Here is a 19,144-nt window from a genome sequence, read left to right on the forward strand (position 1 = left end):
ACGAAAAGAGACGAGTACGTTGACATCGCCGATATTTGCTCGCAAAAAATGTGTGTGTTGTAAGTTGTGTTCGCTAAAAAGGCGCGCAGACGGCGTCGCGGCGGCGGGTCGACGGCCGCGCCCGGAATAACCACCACCAGCAGCTATATTTGCAGCAGCGGCGCGGGCGCAGGGGGACACCAGCGCGTGCCATTTCTGCACCAGCCCGGTGCATCTGAGTAATGGCATTGTAATGCTCTCGATATATCCCACTCAGTGGATCCGAGCGGGCAGACGAGCTGTCGGCAACGTCGTCGATGGTGACCGCCCCACGCCGCGAACAACATTCGGCTCCGGCGAGCGTTCGTCGAAAGTGATTCATTGTCACTACTCACGCCGTACAGGAGGAATTTTGCTTTTAAATTAATGGCGCATATATTTTCTCAGTTCATTATCGGAACATGTAATTGTGCATTACGAATTAGTGTCGGCAGGAATGATTATCCAGATCGAATGTAGGCAACGAGCGTCCATGTGTAGGTAATCATGAGAATCAGTCGTGGGAGCCGCCGTGCCTGTCCAATGTCATTTGTCATCGCCAGTTCCTGTCACTTCATATGTACGCATGCTTTCTCACATTTGCAATTACCTTTTAAGTCGGGAATTTGCCGATTCAACAAAAACAGCCATTGAAATGATAAACGATGACAATCAAGTGACATTTAATGTAAAAAAAAATAGGTAATTGAATTCTATATCTATTTAATTTAATGGCTTTAAAATACGCATGTCGTTATTTTCAAGATATAATTATATTATGTATTTGAATAACGAACGGCCTGTCATAATTTATTCAATTAATATTGTATTTATATGGAAGTTATAATAAACTGACTAGATCTTTCGAAGTGTCATATTACAAAAGAGAGAGGGGTCACCCGAAAACGGAATATTAATCGCTGTCATCAAAAAAAATCCATAAAGTTGTATGTCGTTCAGACAATTTCCACATGTGTGGATAGTTTTCGCGACAGATGGCCCGTGAGTCACCAACCTGTTGCGGCGGTATTTGTTCCGAACGAAATCAAGACGATATCAATAAATCATTACCTCTTTGACAATTTTAATAAGTTTCAAATTAATTCTTCACATTACCTCCCGAGACTAATACTTATATTAATTAGATATATCCAAACAAAGACTGATTACTATTAGTTGTTATGTAAATGCTAAAAACACATTATTTTTCATTGTATTATATATTAATTTATTATTTTATTATTAACCCAGTTGTAGTTCGTAGTTTACATTATACACGAGTTAAGATAGTGATTCTTTCTGAGGACAAATATAAGAGAAAGCTTTAAGATGAAATTGAAACGAAACACGCTAGAAGATTGTATCTCCGTGTACCGCAAAGGCTATGTTAACAAAATGAAAAGATACTAAAGTTCCGGCTCGAGGGACATTATCGGCTTAGCAACAAACAATGTCAAGTTGGAAAAGCATGACATCAGTCAATATATACTGACTAAAGTAAGAGTGACATCACCAATTTAAGAAATGAAATTGAATCGACATCTTGACAGACATCATGATGTGCGTGCGTACGTATACATACGTATAATAGTGCGTGACGCTGAGTACGAAACGATTCGCCAGTGAATTCATGCAACTTCAATTAATAAATGAATCTTTTTAAAATGGACCTGGTTGAATCACAAAGTTATTGTAATCGTATAATCTTAAATATATCATCTTTAAAATCGAATATTTAATAATAATTGCACTTCATTTTTTGAAAATCCAGAAACAAATTCAGTATAGAGCTATTTGTGTTATTATTACGTATTCAAAATATTCAATATTTATAAAATTTAAATGAAAAGTTTTTCATTTTAAAAGACGCCAGATAGTATAAACTAACGAGAAAATTCTACATATTAAATGGATAAGCATATATCACTTACATAAATACTGGCGGTATTTAAGAGGTCATAAAAATGATACATGATTAAAAATTCTTTTACTTTTAGATGGCTAATGTAAATGTTGACTTTCAGACATTATATTTTATTTCGCGACACCAAGAAAAGTCTGTCTCAATTGAAATAGTTATGAATATCTTTATGTCTGGGTTATAATTAGTCATAACTATGCAAAACATGATTTTGTACGAGAAATAAAACCTTATTACATTTTGAAGTGCCTTGTCATGTTTTTATTATAAAATCATGATTTCTTTTCTTATTTAAGCAAATACTTCTGACCCAACACAAATAAAACGTATATGATAGGATATAGTATTTAATTTGATACAACGTATTTGTAAGTTGCACAATTTATGAATATTTTTCTATTTATATCAATTAGTGTAAACCAAAAAGTTAGCTTTATTTGTTTGTCATTTCATAAACAAATTATAAGAAAATAATTTATGTTTTCTTTTGCCCGACTCATGATGAGAAGCATCATCAGAGTGTTTTACGAATGTAAAATGTTTTTTTGAATTAATAAGCGTTATGAGTTGTGCATTTTTGCTTATCCATAAGTGCACGACTTTAATAGATATAATTGTTGACTTTAATATTTTTTTTCTTCAAATTATATTAAACCAATTACGTAACAATCAATTTAATCAAAACGGAACACAAAAATGAATACAATATCCCTGGATAATTAAACTCTATTCGTACCGTTGCCTGTCGTTATCAATATCGTGTATGTCTCCGTCCACATTATCTTTAGCTTATTATCACGATGCTCTTTTGATATTCTCAAATGATCCGTCAAATTAGAATAGAAATTATATAAGCATTTAAATTAATAATATAATACTTATAGCCTATTCCAGACGAATAAATATAATAAAATTCCGCAGACATTTTTAACTTTGCCGTTTCGTGGAGTCAAGTCATTTGTAAAAAAATACATTGGTTAAGAAGGCATATTATTCGATACAAAATTATATAGATGATAAAAAGCGTGGAGTTAGTGCTTGTTGACTTCCAGGCAGGAGACATAACATACATATATAATTGTATTTAACAAACATGACTGTATTTTTAGATGTCGAAAAAGAGTAACTACTGAGTTTCTTGAAAGCCTACTTAAATAAAGTATATTTAGATTTTAATTTTTTGATTTCAAAGAAGGAATGAAGACAAACAAATATGTAATTTACATATTTGTTAATAGCTCCGCTACATTTTTCGCTATTAATAGTTATTGATTAATATATATTTATTTAAATTACAACACTGTTACACTTTACTACCTATATCCACTTTAATTTCACTTCCAAAGTTCCGATAGAAAATCGTCGACGTTTAAAACTCAAATTAATAATTAATATCATAGATTATTTAAGCCCTCGAGCAATGTTATCGCGTGAATTCAATGTCAATGTTGTTTATTTGGGTTTTGTCCTCTTGTGGTTGGAATAGACTATATATAGTTAACTATAGCACACATCCAATTGCAGAATATTCTATTTATGAGTATTTAACTCCCTTTTTAATTGCAAATCCAAATATTGTGTTACTAAACCAAACGCATGTACATATAATGTTATTATTATTAATTCACTTCTCTTCGCTTGCTCTCGGTAAATACACTAAGGTATACTCGACAACATGCCCACGATTTGAACGCTCGATGCTCGATAAAAAAGTGCATTACGATTAATTACTTAATATATTAATAACTACGCGCATTTATGCGTTAAATCTTGAGGTACTTATTTAGTTCAAATAGTGTTTGTAAATATAATATTCTTTACTCACAATTTATATCTCCTGGACAGGTCTTACAGCATCTACCGGGTAGGAGTGTGGGTGTGTCGCAGGAAGGTTCCGGACATTCATTCTTTATGTTCCGACAATGCACCTTTGCTACAACCCGACGCTTCTTTTGTACCTAGAGGAAAATTTACATTTACAAAAGTGATTCTTAAAAAAATAATAAAATAATGTATCTTTGTAAATTTGCAATGTTACACCAAAAATACTTGTTTTGCCAAAAAATATATTTAAAAAAAAAGTTTATTAATGTTTCAGTAAAAAATAACCGTTTCAACTGATTTTTATTTAAAAAAATTAAATAATCATTTATTTCAAAGTCGATAAAAATAGAGCTATGCCCATACTTACCGATATACACTCACATTTGATGCAGTACATCACACCGAAAGGCTGTCCGAGGTCCGCGAACCACGTCGAACCGAGTTCTTTCGCTTGTTTCCCGAACTGACATTCTGTAACAATAAGATATGTTCATATTAAACCATAACCAACGAGTTAACCGCGCGGAAATTATTATCTAGTGGTTAAAACTAATGAAAATCAATCACAACTGCACAGCACAACTGAGTTTTCATATAAACACATTTGTGTTTATAAATTATCGTCAAGTATCGTCGAATAAAGGTATATATATATGTATGTATATATTCTACTATAGCTATATATTTTATGACATTGAACTTCTTAACCTAAGAACTCGGATAAATATTTCAAAAAAATCTCTAACAAAATAAAATAAAATGTGTAATCAACATAGAGGACAACTGAACACTCTCACTCTCAAACTGGAAACCAAAGAGTTCTTAGTTTTCTTAGATGCCCTTATCAGGGATTTGGCACACACCATGATCCAAACATCAATAGTGATTGAACAACGCCAATTAAAAACCATTAACATTCAATAAAAATATTTGTACTACAGGTACGTTCTTAATATAGATTTTGCGTCTAGCATTTTGTTATTGGTGAATCTGTAAAGCGGCGGGGGGTATTCGGTAACAAACAACGTCGTAGCTGCTTTTAGTTATAACGGACACCTTCACCTGGCGGATTTATCAGCAGAGCGAAATAGCTGGAAAGTTGCAACCTTTCCAATGTACTACAATGATAAATGTATCACGATCGTCGACAATTGTTTTAACAGTTGGAAATTTCATTAATTAATTTAAAGGCGCGGTCACGATTTAAAATGCCACTTGAAATTTTAATTAATTACACGGCAAAACGATAAATAAAGCGAAACTTATCTTTTATTTAACAGAAATCATAGATTAACCGCATGTGGCCTTAAAATTTGCAATTCGACGTATTCGAATGACGTCGAAACCAAATAAACGGATATATTTTTTGATCTTCCAAACGTTGGATATACGACGTTTAATTTAATATTCTCTCTCATGATTAACGGCGCGCCGCCGTGACGTGATGACGAACATGTCACAGGCTTTTAAAAACAAAACACCACAGATATAATTATATAAAGTGATGCGCCGCGCCAAAACAAAGTAATATCTTTGTATTCGTTTGACACTTTCAAATCGAAACTATCTACTAACTTGTTAAATACGAATTGCATATTTTAGTATACTTAAATAGTAAAACACAAGATAATGAATAATATCAAATTTTAAGACTTCATTGATTTTTTTTGGTAATGTTTTTGTGCACGTGATTATTAAATGCAAATAAATGTCACGATTATGGCTGATTACATACGGTCGGACGTTAATCAAATCTATTTTAATTAATAATCGTGTCGATTGTTTTACACGTGTAAGATTAATAGTTAATTTAATAATTTAATAGACTAAACCGGTGCCCGCAGGTTAACAAGACACATTTACATGCCGCAGTCGAGAGGACATCTAAAAATAAAAGTCCAGGTTGTAGCGTTGAAAGGTAGAAAACAACCGCGTAATGCATTCAAAACTTTAACAGTATCTATTCGCATCCTAACTAATGCGATTTGTCGTAAATAAAACGGGTTTACGTAGCATTTACTTTAAATATTGTCACTTGACGATGACGTTTATAATATCGACACATCGTAAAATTGAATAAACTAGAAACCTATATTCGTTACAGTGAATATTTTATTTAAAAATTTAGAAGTCTTAACGGATTGGGAAAGTATAAATTAATACTATTATATAAACATATGTGTACATATCATACCCTTTCTAATCACAGTTTTAATGAATGTTATTATCTAGTTGAATAATTACTCATGATTCGTTCCATATGGATTACTACGTATTGTCACCTATTACCCTAAAGAACAGTGAAAGTCAAGTTTCGCATAATAAACATAGAAATCACTAATGCATTTTACAAACCACGGTCATAAAATAAATGATAATATATGCATTTTCGAGAGCCACTACGAAGGGCTAGTGTGAGCGATTCGGTGTGGTAAATAGATCACTATCAGATGGCTTAGGTCGATAAGGTGGCCCGGCCTCTATAAATAGGCGTCACTGTTATCGCCTTCTTGTAACTATTTAATTAACCTCACTCTACGAGTGCACTGATAGTGGCCGAGACACGTTGCGTGAGAACATATTGATCTTAATGTCAATACGACTTACACTGCTTTCTATCCATATATTTCTTTCGCTACGGCTCGGTATCCGCGCCATTATAATGAGGATGGAGGGAGCCTTGGATAAGGATGCGACAATCACGCGTCGCACTTACCATGTCAGACGATAGACTCTGACTAAGTAATCGTGGCAGCGAAACGTCTCTATCTACATAAACTATTTTTGTCGTAAGAGGAAAAGATAAGCACGTATGTCTTTTAAAAAAATAAAATGATCTTTTTGAGTCAATACTAAAATAAAAACATTACCCGGTTGCAATTTTGTCCATTCGCACCTTCAATTAACAAATTTATACACATACTACATAATTGTATTTAAGGAAGCCTAATCTGCAAACTATATAACATCTATTTTAAATAGGTATCATAATTTAATTTCGTTTTTAGAATATTTGAAGTGAAAGAATACACACACACATAGACTTATGTAAAACCATTGTATGCTGTATAATTGTATACTGGAGATCTCAATACGAGTAATTTACTTACTAATCAGATATTCTACCGTAAACAGCAGTACTTAGTATTGTTGTGCTCTGATTTGAAGGGTGAGACAATTCTTACAGCGGCGATGTCTATGTGCGGTGGTGACCGCTTACCATCAATGTGGACCATTCGTTCGCCAACCTAAATCATAAAAAATAATAGTAAAACTTTTGTCTTAGCTTCAAACCTACGGGACTTTGAAATGATCATTCAAAGTTCTAATATAAAGTGTAGAATAGTGGACTTTCTATATAGTGAATACCTGTAAAAATATTATCTTCGATATGATTTAAGCATATAAACTAATGCGAGACATCGCGTAACCTTCTCCCATGTTCTCGGAAACGTTGGCGCGGAGCCAGAAACGGCTCGCCAGGGAAATGAAGTATTGGCGACGCCCGTCTTATGCTGGTCTCACGATCTGTTTATGGAAATTTGTACCCGATATTTATGCAGTTGTTTATTTTGAATAAACTCAATATCTATAAATTTGTCAGGACCATCGTGAAAATGCACGAATAATATTTTGGTTAGCAATAATGTTGCTAATTTAATGCTACAAACAAAAAAATCACTTTGACTCTTAATGTATTACTGCGCGAGCGTCTATATATTCACAATATCATAACATGACTTATTTACTTGAAAAACGTCGGTACAGCATAAGGTAGTTAGTTACCATTTGTCATCTTTGAAGCGTGGTATGCAAGGCCCCACGGTTTCCAATGCATTGTCATGTCATAGATCACGATAAGTATGACTTACATGTCAAGCGGGCAAAGGTATACGGCCGGTTCATTGAAGCATGCTCGAGTCGCTTCAATAAATCCTCAACATAAAAGGGTTGAAATAGGCGTGCGCCGTATTTCAGCAAGCGTGGGTAGAGCATAAATTGTTTGCTGTGAATTAGCTAGAAGGAGTGTACTTTGATATTTAGCCTGCCAAAGCAAATGTTAGCCGGCCATCGCTTAGCGCAAACTTATTTTATACTTAACATGTACCAAAATAAATTACTTGTAAAAAAAAAAATATTGTTATTCTTGTGACTCCTATTTACAGTGAGAATTTGCGAAATAAATCTTGTGTTATTGACTAGTAGCATATGTAAAAATAATACAAGAGTTATTTGTCTATAAAAACCAAACCTACGGATAAAAATATATACAAATGACATATTAATTTGCTTTTCATAAACATCAAATATTTTATTAAATAAATTTCATTCACAGTTTTAATAAAAACTACTTGCTGTTATGACCTCTTTTTTTTAAATGACGCGCATTAAAAAACTGGCCAACGATAATTTAAAAAAAAAAACGATCCAAATATAAAGGTTACCAGCTAGTTCCTTATTCTTTAAAGCTTAAAACGCAAATACTACGACTAAATAACGTAGCTAAACACTATAAACTTGAGTCATAATGTTTTTGTATTATTTGTAAACAGCAATTAAAAACTCTATTTGGTCGATCAACACAGACACTAATCGTCGACATGGTTGATTAAATCGATGCGCAACAATAATTCTTATGAGCTGCCGCGATCGACACCTGTTGCTGATATTTGATACTCCCCGCTTTACATAATACGCGTGGCCGCAAGACGACCAACACCTGAGGCCAATGCGATCCTGCTACTGACATATCAAACGAATAAGGTCAAATCCTTCATTCAAATTTGGATAATTTGATTATTAAGTTGTTAATTAGTAACTTTGTGAGCTATAACTGAAATAGGTATTTAAAAATAATGTTAATTTCTATTGCTTTGGACAAAACACAATACTATTTTAAATAAATTCATTTCATTTTTCGACGTAATCTCTCAATTGCTTACAAAATTATTTAGCTTAGTTCTTACTCCTATTTATATTTTACAGTATTTACCTTTAGATATATATTTTTTTATTGTTTAACTTTCAATATTAGTAGATACGTGATTTATATAATATATATATATATATATTACTGTTATAAGTATCATAGGATTCCATAACGTCCAGAGAAAAATTAATCACCATTGTCTATGTTCTAACGGTATCTACATTATTATAGGAAACTAAAAGATATTGAAAACGAAACATTAAATCTTATGGTATATAATCAAATGAATCGTACAAAACGAAGCCATTAATTGCCAATGTTAGCTGATACCGCGCGCACGATAGTGCCTCTTGGGTTCGCGTGCGCTGTTCGTCTCGATTCGATTAATATGGACACAGCAGAATAGTCGCCACACTGACTCGGTCCGACCAAGGACTAATGGCAGTGGCATAACATGATATTATGTATATTTTTTAGATATTGTTTTTTAATTATTTAAATATCTTGTCTTCATAATTAAATGATCCTTAAATCTGGCATTTTTAATTGAGTTACATCATTCTACATATTAACCACTCGTTTTAAAAAAAAATCTCAGTACGATTCCATGAAATTATAAAGAATCATTCTGTCAATCAATTTGAATTTTCCTTACTAATGTAGCTTCCTATAAAGGTACTTATTACGAGTACTTGAGTGAGATAAATTTGTCTTCAGGATTTCCCATTCATCACGAGGCAAGATATATATTCTGAGATTTTATTAAAGGTTATATTACAAGGATTTTTATGATTTTAAAACTACCTACTTACTTTCCTAGTTTAATTATAGATTAAATCGCGGTTTTCTTATAGAAAATACGAACCGTATTCTTGTAGTCTAACAGATTAAATAAAATTAGAGAAACATCAATTTTATAAGCCCAATATAATTAAAAAAAAAATAAACAATTGCCAGATACATTTAAGTCTTAGTATTACTTCATTTTATTTTAAAATAATTAACATTACATATATTATAACAAGAATGTCTACGGTACAGATATACAAAATACGAGGCAAGGCTGACGACATTGCATTACGGCTTCCTGTCTCTTCTACTAAGTTTCGTTGCCTACTATTGGCATCTTACTGACCTTTTTCACCTTCAAGTCAAGTTTTTACTTGAATTAAATTCAATTAGCGTATGCATTCGATTTAGTAGCATTGAGCAACAATTAAAACACATATCGCGTTTGTGAACGCATCGCTGGCGACAAAGATAAAACATAAATTGTTTCTATATCAGTACGGTCTCGTTTCCTTCAATTTTTATTTATTGTTGTAGACTTCATTGACTGGGTCCGGCGCCTGCTTGACGCAGTTGTGACTGGTTCTTCTCGTTTCATATGCCTATAATTCAACAAATATATGTTTATTTCCAATGACTCCTGATTAAAATGCAAAAAGTTAAAGTAACGATTTTTAATTTTCGAAGCAGTTCGTAGTCAACGTAAATATCATATAAATCATCTTGCTTCTTCCTTATTAGTAGTTTATCGATGGACAACATGAACTTTATTCTCTCATAATTAATCTATGGTAGGCGTGAAATGAAACGATTTTACGAGGTGAAGACAGATTTACAGATAGCGAATACCTTATCGGGGGCAATCTCAGATTGAAAATGTGGGTAGATTCATAACAGTATTAAAATGTAGTCTCTAAAATAACGGCCCAATAACTATAACTATTCCATAAAGGCGTTAAAAGAACTGATATATATGTTCGTTTACGTACATTTTTTCGTCGCCTAATCGATTATTAGTCTAATATCATAATATCCAGTAGCAGACAGTGGACAGCTGCCAACTCGCTAAGCAAAAATATCGTATAATTTATTGAGTATCATTCTACAAATGCTTTCGGAATGAGCGTTCGTACAGTTGCACCTCATAAAAACAAACTTAAAAAATATTTTCGCAAATATGAGATGCCATCGGGCAACAGATATATATATACAGTGCATATTTTGCGTATTAATAATATTGATGTTATTTCAGTCTAGTTTCTTTGAAAAATACAGCTCATTATAACGTCTGTCCACGTCTCGGGAAAGAGCTCATACATAATTTAATATGATCTAGATATTTGTCTGCATAATTCTAAGGATGTTTGAGGTATATACGAATTGTTTTCTTTTTTGATAGTAGAATAGTAATTAAATAATAAACTTCCTTTGTTGTTAAGTCGGTAAAGCTAAGGGACGGGGCTCAAAGCTAAGGAAATTAGCCTGATCAAATTAGGTAGATGACATTGTCACACTTTATTGTTTCATAGATCTATCTACGATCGTACCAGATTGCTATCCCATGGGATAATGAGTATGAGGAAATAAAGAGAAGGCACTTATGTTTGCACACACTATTGTCTACCTGCTATGATATATTTCCTGGGCTGCTTATATTACAATTAAGAAAAGGCGGACAGGAAAATATTTTCTACAAATGGTTATGCGATACTCCACGAAAAAGTTAAATACTCCAATTATTTTAGTAGCTTTTATTTAATATCTGTTTAATTAATGCCTGTTAGAGTGTACTGATTTTACATTTTAATTTCGAACAAGTTCCACAGAACTAATCAAGCTGAAATTTTGCACACGCCTCTTTAACTTTACGTTAACGTTTATTTGTAAAATTACTTAAACAAAAGATTATTTTAATGCGCCCATAACGTAATTTCTACATAGTTCCTATAGTGACACACCCCCCCCCAACAATGACAGGCTGGAATACAAAACATTGCGTTGCTGTAACTTTTTTACAAGTAATTTTATACATGTATCCTAATAACACTAATTTATTATCGTGGGCTCTTACATAAAACAAAAACATCGACTAGATATTGCGGTACAGATAAAGGGTACGTGAAACATTATTATTAAACGCTATGAGGTTTAACACATATCAGAAGGGTTCTCTGTTATTGAACAGAGCTATCAATCAAAGGACAAGAATGCAAATTTTAATTGTGGTCGGGCCGGGTCGATGTTGCGCGATATTATGATCGCAATTTATTTGCGCGACGACGAGGCGCGGGGCGGGGCGCAATGCACGCACTGCTCTAGGGAGGGAGATAACCGCCAATTATGAATAAACTAGCTTTACTACTATGTTAATAAGACTTGAGATTTTTCCTCGACGATTTCACTAAGCGAGAACACTCATTAATGGTTTTGTGTCTCCGTTATCAGGCCTCGTAGAAAGCCTTTCGCGATAACCTATACCTACAGCCGAGAGATACTAAACCGTTACGTTTACGGGAATCATTTTACTAACATATTTTATTACTAATGCCTAAACGTATAAACCTTAATGTGTATTAGCGGTGAGTTTATGCGAATGTCGGATCGAGTCGGTCATAGCGCCTATAGGGAAATGTAACGGTTGAGGTAACGATGATAAACGCGCTAAGAAATATGTCGGATTTATTTACGACTGGTAAACTCTGTCGAAGAACATGAAACAAATTCGTTTGATGCTTATAAAGATGTACTTTTGATCGCCCATACTTTGTTAATAGTTAACTTATTAAAACTTAAGTATTTCACATCGCCCGTGAGGTTTTCAATGTGGTCCGATAGGGCGAACGAAACGCGCCGCGACGGGCGTGGGCACGTCCTCATTTCTTAGGCTAAATATAATTTCACTTGATCATTTAATTATATGGAGATTAATGGGCGAGCAGAGATGCCAACATTCACGTTAATAAAGTGTACAATATGGCGTGAAACATTTACTATTGGGGCGTCACAGCGACTTAGAAGCGTGCGAGACTTTTGTTTATGTTGTGACAGTTGGTGGCCTCAGTTCACTATGATTTGTAACGTATAAAAAATAAAGTATTGTATCGTAAAGTTTAACGTCAGCGCTATAAAAAGTACAAGGGACACTTAAATTATTATATATTATGTTCCAGAAAATTGTTAACATGAGCCGACAGACGGTAAAAAAGTATATAAGTGCCAATTATGACTATTTATCCACATTCAAGGCACAGCAGTGAATTGAGTAAAGGGTCAACAATACGCACTCGCTGGCGCCAGAGATAAAGGAATGAGGTAAAAACATACAACGGCGTAATTAATATTCTTTACAAGTTGATACGGTGTTGATTAACAATCTTTATGTGAACGAAATTTCTTATTAAATTTAAATTCTAAATTTCCTAAATAACGCATTTCAAATATCGTTCAATCTACATTTACGAGAGAATAATATGATGTAGATAATTATGATATTACTATCCAATGTTATAACAACAACTAAAAATAAACTATACTTATCCAGTTTAATTAACGAATGATATTTTTATATCATTATCGCTTCAAGAATATAATTATTCTAAGAAAAACATAGCGGCGGCAAAAGTTAAAAGGATTATTTATACTTGTTTGGTGACAGAGCGCCTCTCAGCGCCTCTGGCTGACCTGATTATAATTTAATTTTGGTTTCAAAAACTTTGAACCTACCTTTAAGATATAAATTACCTTATTATAATCTTGAATCTTTAATTTGCACACTTTTAAATATAACGTCTCCGTAACTCTTACTTAATATATTAAAATTATTTTATGATTGTATTATGTTTATTAATAATAGTATTGAACACTATAAAGCTAATAGTCCTGTTATAAAGTGAAATTGATATGCAATGTCTAAATGTTTAATGTCATGCGCCTAAGTAAGGCACACTACACTGACTTTAACGTCTGTTCTCATAGAAGTTGCACTCCTATATCTCAACTTTACCTCACACGATCACTCGGCGAGATTCAAACGACACCTCTAGTGAGGCCAACGAGAAATATTGACTTTATAAGGTATATATGTAACCATATTTCATACAACTTTTGTTTCGATCAGGATGTTTTTTGCTATAACCCTTGTGTTCACTGCTAAACTTAATTTGCATATTAAACGTTTGCAACTTAGTATTCTCTTGGGTTATGCAATAAATTCATTTAAACCAATCTCGAGGAATTGCATTTTGATATTCGTAAAGAGTTCTTCTGAATTATGACCTTGCAACCAGGTGACAATACCTAAAAGTTAATTTAATTATTTCGTTCTCGTTTAGTTCGTTTCATGCTGAATATTAATACAAAATTAAACTGTTAAGAGTAGAATGTCTACATATTTGAAATAAATTGCAAGTTGAGGAGGTGTGTCGCCACAAAGAACGTCTCGCGCCTGCCAGACGCGGCATCGCACCCTGCATGGTGACGCGCGAGGATTTGAATACAATACCGCAATAGCTCAGGCTCGTCGGCGCTTGAGCATGTATAATCATCTTCGAGGGCTCCAAGTCTACGACATTCTTCGTATAACTATCCTCGACATAAACGATACCGCAATACAAATCTGTTAACCTCTTTGTAATTAAAGTTACAAATCGCGAAGGATTTAAGTGCCAATTGACTTCCAATTGAGATTAATAAGCTTGAAAGGCCCAACGGTTACTTATTGATTTCGTGCCTACATATTTCATCCATTGAACATTACGATCAATCCCCAAGGCTACATTCCACCGGCGCCGCGCGACGGCAGTTGCGGTCGCATATCTCAATGTGATTTCTGTTACTCTACTAACTAGCTAACAGAAATGTCGACATAAACATGTCTGAAATGAAGATAAACTTCTTGTTGAATTGTTAGAAATATTATAAAGCGTGGTCGTAGTGGGTGTGAGCGGGGTGTGCGAGTGCGCCAGCAGCGTGCCCGTCGCGCCACCCGCCAGACTGCGCCCACTCACCCCGCAGCACCTCACTGTATTCTATTTATCTCCACTGACGCCAGCGAGGGTAACTGGAGGTCAGTAAGTGATAGTATTCAGTCATGAGCGATTAGTCAATGCCACAGAGCACACGCTTTATAGAGTGTTCGCACTATCTCAAGCTATAGAAAATTACACTTGGCATCGAACCTTCTGAGTCATATTCCAATTATTCTTTTAGATAGTCGCTTCGTATTGCTTTAAAAATACATCTGGTTTTATTTCGTAGAATATTTTTTTATATTAAATAATCGAATCGTTCGCTTTTCAATTATTATATAAATAAAAATACAAATAATCATGTGTTTATCTCAGTGAAGTCTCAACTCCTTGTCTAAATCAACATTTCACAATAACTTATGTATATCTGAAAATAGCGATATCCTAGAAAACGCCGCCGAAACAAGTTTATTTCCAGCGCTGGGTACAGTGACACCGTCTATAGTAGACTGGATGTCCTCGATGAAGATGCAATATTGGTTTCAGAGAGGGCAAAAACGTGTAGACAATGGAAAATGTTGCGTCCTCGATAGTGAAGATGGCGGTGGCGGCGACCGTCTGACCGTTGCCTATTTGGGAACTCGGCCTCCCTATTTGGAAAGCTGTGCTTCAAGTAAGATCGATATCGTTCTGTAACTGCGATGCAGCATACGGTGTGGCCCGTCAACAACCAATCACCTACCTTTAAGGTTTACATTTTTATTACCATCTTCTATCGACGTGAAGTGGAAAATGCAGCTCCTATTAAATAAACTAAACACGCACGAGTTAATCGGTTGAAAAAATAAAAGCGTATACATATTTATATAACAAACCCGAGATTGCATAGTGAATAGCATACGCAGATCTTTACCAAAGATCGCGGGTTGAGATCCGGTCAAGCATTAGAATTTTCCTGTGCTTTATATGTGTTTATATTTCCCCTACATATGTTGGCTGAAATTCTGACACCAATCGTGTCGAGTAAATAGGAATCTGCGTTTGCCCAGAAATAGGACATTTATAGGAGATCATATATATTATTAACGGAATTATACCGGATTATTATATTTCGTGACTCGAAGATAGTCATTTCAAATCTTGCTAAATGGAAGAAATAGATAATTGAATATGTTTGAACAGCAATTAGAACTTCAATTTAAACCACATTTGTCACGAAATCATCATCGTCACACAAAATGGAAAAATACATATTGTATATTTTGAAGTCAAGGTAATTTACATAAGAAGGACATAATATATAATGACTTCTCGTTATTATTTGCTGAGCAAATGCTCGTACAAATCCACGATCTTTATAATTTCTATTACAATATCAAACCATTTATTCGGTGTAACAAAATGGAAACCACATTATCCAAGTTATAAACTTCAGAAATACAAATGTACGCAATCGCAATATGTTTGTTCTGCATAAATTACAAGGAGATAGGTCGTAAGGTTTAACTATAAATTCCAAATATATCTAATCTATAAATGAATAGAATATTATCGGACTTATACGTACATTCAGCGACTATAACTTTTGATATATCTTACTCCGGTCGTAACGTTGGCGTTTCTATTTAAATATAAAATCGTGTTAGTACTAACCAATACCAAATTTACATCGACAGGACTGATCATAAAACAGAGACATTGTAGTTTTCTTGCTCGTACGTCAGCATTTGGTAGCGACATTACTTAATCTCTATTATTTTAGACGCATACGCTCCTATACCTATTGCCTCATAAAATCTCCTGGCTGTCACATAAAATGTTGTGATAAAATTAGCAAACTATTATTTTACTCGTATTTTTATTTTACCTAAACCTGCAAAAAGTATAAAATGAAATTAACATTGTGTACTACAATTTTTATTTTACGGTGAAGTGTTTTCTGATACCATTGAAAACGTGCGTAGGTGTGACGACTGCGCGTGCGCGTGCTGTTAAGCTGAATGAGTGCTCGTTAAAAAGCGACCCGCCGTGTAATTAGCTGCCGGCACAACGTAAAGCATTAAAAATAAAACAAAGTCGCCCTGTCCCACGGCCCTCGGGCGCCTCGTGACTACTCTCACGGATCCATCACGAAACTTTACACTCGTACTGCATCTTATTAAGTGTTATGAAAGGTCTCTCGTAAGTGACAGTGCCTTTTAAGGAGAACCGAACGCCCTTTGCGAACTCTGATACCACTGTTGACATGCCGCCCCACGGCGTCGCTCTTCTTACATTAAGGTATCGCATTAACTACACCATATACCATGGTCAATTTTAATTGACATAAGTAACAGTAATTTAAATATTAAACACACATTACCCAAGATTCATTAACAAGTAATCCTTGGCAAAAAACCGTTGTAATTTACAATTTCTTCCTTGATACGTTGCATACCTTAAATAGGCAAAAGCAGTCGCCGGGGGGCGCTATTATCACGTCAGAGAGTAGACTTTATCTCTCAATTTAGTGATAATTTCATAAAGACAAGAAGGCGGCGTCAGGCCTGGCGTCAAGCGCGGGAGGTCCGCACTTGCATCGCTTAAATAAACTACTAATTGCAAGCCGCTTTAAAGACGCTGATCGATAACACGATAATGCGTTTAATGCTGGTCCTGTGTCGGTTCGGAATATTTCATTTAGATCGATTCACGTAAACTTCCTTCTGATAAACGTTTTCTCACTTAAGCTCGTTTCGTACAATTAATGTAAATGTAATTATAATGTGTTATTTTTGACGGGAGAATAGTCACTGAATAGTTTCGTAGCGAGAGGAACTGAAACTCGGATTAATACAAATTGATTTAGTCGAGTAAATTAAAATCAACTAGGTTACTTTGTTTTAAGGAGGACTTTGATTTTGAACCTCAGCCTCAAATACAAATAATATTAAATTACGTAGCACACCATTGTTTAACTTTTGAAGCAAAGTTTTTAAAAAATGATTCAATACTGTGACAGAATAGTTCATATTCTGTGGTGTTTCATATTGTTTTTGATATTTCTACCAAAAAAAAATCTTTTGAAATATCTAAGTGCTAAAAGTCGGAGCCTGGGATGTGTGCCTATTCAATTTACGTCGTTTTAAAAAGGATTCTGAACATCAACCTCAGAGACAGAACTTAGCTAACGTTACTACTTAACTTGGATAGCTTTAAAAACGCTTTCAATTAACAACGCAGCGTATAATGCTTCTAGAGTATTGTACTCTATCATCGCTATTTAAATGATCTACATAACCCTACAAAAATTTAACTCGTCAGCTCCATAAGTTCACCTAAAATTTGTTATATAAATATCCTATGTAGGTACATATAAATGATAAATACATAAGAAAACATAATTACTGCAGCATTTGCATTGGGTAATTGCGTTCTCTATTTTAATATGCAATAGGTGCGTTTCTTTAAGATAGAATCGATATCGAGGCGCGAAGAGATGCGTGCCTTCACGCCCATTTTACCTCCTAGGCGCCCCTAATATAATAAACAATTTCCTTTTCAAATAAAATCGCAAGCACACCATATTCATTATAAATATTTGTATATGAGTATATGTGTTTAAATGTGGACCACTCGCTCGCAAGTCAAAATATAGTTTAATGCTCTTTAAAATGAGTTATTTATTTTAAGTTCTTCGTTATTACTACGAGTAGAACTGCTTTCTTTTGCTTATTGAATTTCTTCGAAAAACTCAGATGAAGATACAGTAAGGGATTTCAAATAAAACTAGTTTTTTTAACGGATTTAATCGCGTATATTAATTATTTTATTTTAACATCCCGACGTTTAAATCCGTTAAAAAAACTAGTTTTATTTCAATGTGTAATAATCGCGAAAATCTAAGACAACGTTAAGGGATTTCAAGTTCAAGATATATTTTTAATGTTAGTGTTAATGTTATACGCAAAAGTCTAAATATTATAAGTCTAATAATAGCTCAAAGAATCTAATATATTTCGTTAAATTACATTGAAGTGGTATTTATTTAATAAAACATAGATGTCATTACACGTTATATAAGTGAACACGGACTTGTAATCATAGACGTCATGCGGGATCGTTTGCGTTGCATTCATAGTCTAAGACCGCTCCGCCGGCCTGCTTAGGACCCTCCGACCCCACAGCTTGGCTTGAACGCCCTCAAGAGAACACAAATTGCGACCAGTTACATTACATGCATTATTTAAACACGACAACCTTATAAGAAAGTAATAATGTTATAGTGTACGTATGTCGCACGCGGTGAGTCAGCCGGGGCGCATTGACCCTCGCGCAGCCGCCGACGCACACTATTCCTGTGCACACTACGTTGTTTGATACTCAAATATTACATAACAAACAGTTTATTGACAACACACTTTAAGTAGAATTAAAATTCAAAGAAAAAAATAATTTCATAATGAAGGAATTTACTTTCAACATATTTTTTATTATAGTAACATTATCATTTCTTACAAACCCTTTTTAATTAGCCCAATTGTGTGTAAAAAGTATTAATTAATGAATAATTTTCTATGTAATTTTATTATTGTATATGATGTATTATCAGATTACATTTGACAGAAATACCAAAATAAAGAAATCGTTCATCAGAAATCTATGATATAAAATATAGGCTCTATTTTAAGCGGCGCTTACATTATAGCAATCTAT

The 19,144-nt window shown here is 34.0% G+C and overlaps 1 protein-coding gene across 1 annotated transcript in view; it reads right to left on the bottom strand.

Annotated features, from left to right (window-relative positions):
* Positions 1-19,144, bottom strand: part of LOC125068355 (dorsal-ventral patterning protein Sog) — a 70,296-nt gene that overhangs the window by 32,965 nt on the left and 18,187 nt on the right. The window contains exons 2-3 of the mRNA XM_047677456.1: positions 4,131-4,234; positions 3,765-3,897 (exon numbers count right to left, since the gene is read on the bottom strand). Coding sequence (XP_047533412.1) covers positions 3,765-3,897; positions 4,131-4,234 — 237 coding nt within the window. The remainder of the gene's footprint in view (positions 1-3,764; positions 3,898-4,130; positions 4,235-19,144) is intronic.

The sequence above is a fragment of the Vanessa atalanta genome, chromosome 13, assembly GCF_905147765.1.
Source record: "Vanessa atalanta chromosome 13, ilVanAtal1.2, whole genome shotgun sequence".
NCBI classification, from domain to species: Eukaryota; Metazoa; Arthropoda; class Insecta; order Lepidoptera; family Nymphalidae; genus Vanessa; species Vanessa atalanta.